The sequence below is a fragment of the Atta cephalotes genome (genome assembly GCF_000143395.1).
Source record: "Atta cephalotes unplaced genomic scaffold scaffold00007, whole genome shotgun sequence".
Classification (NCBI taxonomy): domain Eukaryota; kingdom Metazoa; phylum Arthropoda; class Insecta; order Hymenoptera; family Formicidae; genus Atta; species Atta cephalotes.
The window spans coordinates 5,647,356-5,653,959 of NW_012130071.1; the positions used below are offsets into that span (position 1 = coordinate 5,647,356).

The window sequence follows — 6,604 nt, forward strand, 5'->3', positions numbered from 1 at the left end:
ATATATAATTATATTATATATATATATATATATATATATATATATATATATATATATATATATATATATATACATATATATATATATATATATATATATATATATAAAGTAAGAAGGTCCTATATAACGCGTTCATTTTATTTGCATTTAAAGAAGCATAACCGAGACTCCCCTGTTCGTTTCAAAGAAACTTCAATCAATACGCGACGAAGAATTCCTCTTCGAACTTCTCGACAGTCTCGACGAATTCAACGGATGTAGATGAAAAAGCAATAAGAAGACTATCAAACTTCTTATCTTGTTGCCAATAATTCGATAAGAAATATTGCGGATATGAAATATCGTTATAATAAGTGTACTTTATTTCTTCAAATCAATGTATTAAATAACTTCTTTTATATCCAAATATCCGAATACTAAAAAGATATTAAGATTAATTAAAGTTAATACTTATTATGCAAAAAACATTAAAATATGAAAAAAATAAAAAGGGAATTATTATTAAGAATTATTATTAAAATTATTAATAAACTACAATATTTTTTAAATTGTTTTTATAAATAAAAAATATATTATGATATATATTGATAAATAAGAATTACTAGTTATGGACTCTCGAAATTAAAATAATGTAGAAAAATAGGCAAATGAGAATTCGGTACTTAATGCACAATCATTGATTATATGTATATATAAATTGTATTTGATTTGTACACTCGAACGTTTCGACTACCTCTTGGGAGTCATCTTTAGCGAAATCAACTATGAAAAAATAAAATTTCCACCCTCCTGTGTAAATGAATTCATACTCAGCTCTATAAGTTTTACTAAGGTCCAAAATCGATGATGATTACAATGGAAAAACAGATGCCTGAAGAAAAGGAGCGTGAAATAATAATTTTATTATAAAATTATTACAAAATTAACAATTGATAAAGTTATTGTCACGATATAAAATAATTTAGTTAACTAAATCAATGTCTTACTGTTAATTAAGTATAAAACAATTAATATTATAGAGTTCAAAGTTAAAATAATATATTATTTTCTATGTACTAAAAGATCTATTATTATATACATATTATATACGTTCTTCTTTGAAGTCAGAGGAAAATAATAATTATAATCGACGTTTCTCATTTACAGCTATTGATGTCTGCATATACCTATAAATGTCGCTTCAATTTCAGGTCTCAGATACAATATCTGTCATCGCAGATCAAGATGTATCATACATTACTCGCGAATGATTACAAGCCATTTCTATTGTCTGTTATATGAAGTCTTTGTCTGCATTGTGACGTCTTAAGCATGGCTTTGATGATAGACTAAAGAACCTGTGAAGGCGAAACATACAAAACCGTGAATAATAAATCGAATATATCCAAGCCTGTCCCAAAATATTACAATGTAGGTTCTTTAAAAAAAAAAAATCGAGTATTAAAACTTCGAAACTGATAAGCGCACTTTCAAAGATCCGCACGTCTCCTTTAATCACGATAGATCGAACCAGTCTCAGTCTGCACGGATCGTTTATTATAATTTTTGAGTCTCTTCGAACCGGTTTCAGTAGTTGTTGCCAGTACATCAACGCTGTTATATGTTATTTTGTTTTTTTATGATTTCTGGTACTTTTGAATCATTTTAGATATCTGAATTTTATTATCCTAAATTTGTCTGATTTATATTTAGCCAATCAGACGGTTCAATATATAAGTATCCTTGGAATAAAACCTGAGAGAAAATGAAGGTAATATGTACAAAAATACGAATAGCAATTAGATTAAGATTAATTAAAATTCTTATCTCTCTATCGATGAATTAAATAATTATTTAAATAGTCGTATGTTAAATAGTATCGCTTTGAAAGTACTTCAGATATAAGAAGCAATAACAGATTTAGACAGAAGCCCACAAGGTCCAGGCCTAAGAACCAAAATTAAAGTAAATTTTATATTTGTGTATGTTTTATATTTTGCAATGTCAGGTGCCAATGACACCTTGAAGTAATATTTTGTCATATGAAACTAAAATCTTGATGAAAAAGTGATACTTTTTGATAGTAGTTAACTTTTTTTATTAACTTTTTGTTCATTTGTCTGAAAGAGGCACATTGTGTCTTGAAGGGGCGCCAATTTAAGAAGTACAGAGCCTAGGGTGCAAAAATGTTTAAATCCGCCACTAATAAGAAGCGATTATATTTATTAATTTAATGCTATATTATTAATTCATTAGGGTAAGGAGTAACAATATAAGTGTAAAATAATTGTGAAAAATGTATTGTTAGAAAAATTATAATTGTCACAAAGATATAGGAAAAAGATTACTATTTTTGCTTGAAAATTGTAGAATAGTAATCAGAAATAGAATTAAAAATTAAGGTTGTAATATGTAGAATAAGAAGATATAAGAATTTGCAGGTATAGATTTAGATAAAAGTAATAAATTGAGGATGGATTCTAGTTAGCCAATAATTATAAAGTATGATTGAATATGTGTGGTCGAGTAAAATTAAATCAAATTCCTTGTTGATAGGCTAAGTAATATAATATTCTTCTTCTATTATTACGTTATTTTAATTATTATTTTATTATTTTATAATTTTCAACGACGAGCAATTTAGCGATTAGATTTACGAATATTTATGATCGTAAGTATTACAAAAATTATCAAACACAAAGCAGTATGAAGTTTTGGATAACTCCATTTGAGTGATTAGGTGTTATTATCAGTATTATTTTCTTGTTGTTTTCATAATGCTGTTTAATTATCTTAACAACTATGATAATTATATAAAGATAATTATCTAAAAATGCAACTCAGTGAACACAAATTACATATAACATATCTGTTAGTTGTAATTTGCCACTCAATAATATAACTGTAACATAACACTCGTATTATATATACGTCTTATTTATTATATAAAACATATTAGACATGTTTCATTCGAGTTGCGATTAACATGCGTTTTAACATAATACTCTCTAGAATAAATTTTAAATTGTTTTTTGATCCAATGTCGAGACGAATTCCTTCTACATATACCTTGGGATTTTATCAAATCTGTTAATCTGATGATGATTTTTTTTCCTTGAACATAAAGGGATTGATGTTTTGAAATTGTATTGCTGAGGATGGTTCCAAAGTGAACTGAAACGTATTATTTTTGGAATAAAAATTTAAGATTGTGTAACTATAATATCACGCTGACTCTCATTCGCCCTAATTTTTTGAATGGTTTTTTGTTATGGTTACATTGTTGAGTTGGGAAATTACAACTGATACATTACATGTAACTTTGTGTTCACTGGATTTATCACCTTTTTGGAGACGTTACTGCCGTAAAACTAACTTAATAACGCTATAAGTCTAACTTGCACCAAGCCTTGCTGATACATCAGAAATCGCGATTGCCAACCACTTGCTTGCTCCCTACCGTCCTCTCACGACGGTACCAGCAACCATACAGCAGTTATACTGAATCCGGAGACATGAATGCCCGCATCGCGTATACAACGAATCGAATGAAGAGGGAATGGCCACTACGGCCACTTCCATCCCCACCAGCAAACCGAACATCTGAGCGTCCCTCGGAGTAGCTCGGTGAGCGCAGTCATTATTGCGCCAGTCTAACATCCGCCAGCGATCTTCCTCGTCGCGGTCATACTGACTTTCTTACTCGATTTTCAAGACTTATTTCGTGATACCAACGCGTCAGCAAGGGCGTGCGTGCGAAAGGAGAACGGCCTCGTGTGGTACGCCTCGTGGTCACCTCGCGAGCGCACCTGACTATCGCGTCACGGTACCTCGGTGGATACGATGAGACTCTTCTCGGAGAACGAGGAAAATGTGACGTGAGAGACTGGCCTTCGGCGGGTCCTTCGGCGAGTGCGACACGCTCTGCAACTCAGTCAGTACGCGCGGACGCGGGTCATCCTGCAAAATGACCGTCGCGATGAGGAGGTTGCTGCCGACGGCGGCGGTGTGCTGTTGGCTCCTGGCGCTCAATGTTGGCCAGGTAAGTACGAGAAACTGTTATCCCAAGACAAGAATTCTATCGTTTCAAACGCGCCACCGAACGCGCCGGAAACCGCGCGTTTGTATACGGATGTGCTGTCAAACAATTTCGCGGGAAACTCGGCTGTATTGAGTAACTCATTTTAAAAAAAGCGACCAACAAATTTTGGAAATATACAAAAAATATAAATATTATATAAATATGTAAATATAATTTATTTTTTATATATATGTAAGAATGTTGTTCATTAAAAATAGAAGCTTCATTAAAAATGATTTTAAGACCATGTAATGTTGTAGAAAATAAGCTTTAAAGTTTTAAAGATAGAGAACTCCTCTTTTTTCCCATATAATAATAATAATAATTTATGTTATCTCGACATTTGTTTTAATTTCTAAGTTATAAAAAAATCATAACATAGTATTTTTTTCGATAACATCTCAACTGCGTGAAGCGTTCAGTGTTCAGGACACATATTATAACTTGACCGCGAAGTTTGATCTGCTGGAATGATTACTATCTTTCAAACATCCGGATTCCTGAAGCTGAAGTATTTTAAAGTGTTCTCATGCAGGTAATTTTCTTTCTTTCTTTTTCGTCTTTTCTTTTTTACTGATTTAAAATTGATGTTTCTTAAAATTTTCATAAAATATGTATATATTAAATTCGTATAATATATGTATGAATTATAATATACATTTTTTGTCTTTTATTTAAATTGAAATTTTTCTTTTTCATTAAAATTAATTTTAAAAATCATTAATTTAAAACACAGAATATTTTCTGTAGATAATTTGTTTGATTATTTATAGCTATAATTTAAATATTTTATTGCTTTTTATTGCTACAAAAATTGATTGTAAATTCTACAAATAAAAGAAAATACAGTAAATTCTCGAGATAGTACTTTATATTTTTCTATTTGAAAGAAAAATATCATTTCACTTTCTTGAATTCTTTATCTTATAATCGTAATATTAATATAAAATTAATGAACGAATATAATCAAATGTAAACGATAAATACAAGTTTAATAAATGAAAGGTAAGCATATCCTCAGCACATATATATTAATTAGTTCAACGAAGATAAAGACGACTTGGGTATAATACATAAATGAAGGAGAGTTGATACTGTAGCAAAGTATTGATTAAATATCTTGCGAGAAATTTTAAAATTTATTTTATGATTTGATAAATTCTATCTCATTACTTATTTTTCTCTTGTTTGCTCGCTTTAATGTGCATAATGTTCGGCGCAACGGAGAAAGAAAATCATAAATATATAAATCATCAAATAAAAAAATGGCATTTTACAACGTTGTGCCATGCTGACTCAAATTATATGCAACCGCGATATCAGCTATGAATATGCAAAATCAATTTATATTTTTCAAATAGTTGCATATATTATTCATAAATTGGTAGACATTACGATAAAATGAAACGAAAATTATATTAGCATCATAGTTAAATATATACAATAAAATATTAAAAGTAATATTTATTACATACATATATTGAAATGTTTTGATGTTTGGGAAAATTACTTTATAAGTTATTTATGAATTACTTCTTAGATTACTTTATATATGTATTTGTTATAAAATCTGAGTACAAAAAGTAATACAAAATTGGAAATAAAATATAAGGATGCATCCATATTATAAAGATCTTATATCCACATTATCGAAATGAATATTGAGTCTCATCAAATATGGATGCAGTCTCGGCTTGATAATCTGGACACACTCTACATAAAAATAAAATATCTATCTTATACTCAATTTCTTCACTTCCAGGTAAATTGTGGATAACTTTATCCAAGAGATCTTATCTCCGTTGTAAACTGGAAGATATTTCTTGGATAAAGTTATCTAGAGGTGAAGAATTTGGGCATTAGGCTGGATTGTTCCACCTTTCGGTAAACTTCAGCTCACTGTCTTATACCCGTATCAAACTACAGAATGATGATTACGATTAACGGTTGTCCGGTTTCTATTTCAACCAATCACGATGTAGCGAGTCCATCGTAATTGGCTGAAATAAAACCGGGCAACCGTCAATCGTAATCTGATACTCTCTTACTCTCTTACTCTCTTATGCTTTTACTCTTTTATTCTTTTATCCAGTAGGTAAATCGCATAATTCATCCAAAGGTGAAACAATCAGCCCTTATTGTAAATTACTATGATAAATACAAATTCTATAATAAAGTACCCTAAAAGTACCCTAAAAAGTAAAGAGCGGTAACTTATAAGTGAAGCAATCTTTCTTTTCTTTTCTTATATATATATATATATATTAGAATTTAAATTTGCCTTTATGTCTTGTCTTATTTTTATTGTAAAACTAATAAGAAATTAAAAAGCATGCATATGCTTAAAGTCCAAGAATATTTTATCATTTTACGTTTTTTTTATTGCACTTAGATTAAGAAAAGAGAGACAGAGAGAGAGAGAGAGAGAGAGAGAGAGAGAGAGAGAGAGAGACGACGTAATTAATACTACCGTAACTATACTTACGGACGTACTACGTTCTCGACGTACTTTACCACGTCGTCGTGACTAATTATATCGAACAA

The 6,604-nt window shown here is 29.8% G+C and overlaps 1 protein-coding gene across 1 annotated transcript in view; it reads left to right on the forward strand.

Annotated features, from left to right (window-relative positions):
• Nucleotides 1-3,946: 3,946 nt before the first annotated feature.
• LOC105626953 overlaps nucleotides 3,947-6,604 on the forward strand; it is a 36,757-nt gene continuing 34,099 nt past the window's right edge. Inside the window, exon 1 of the mRNA XM_012208243.1 lies at nucleotides 3,947-4,021. Coding sequence (XP_012063633.1) covers nucleotides 3,947-4,021 — 75 coding nt within the window. The remainder of the gene's footprint in view (nucleotides 4,022-6,604) is intronic.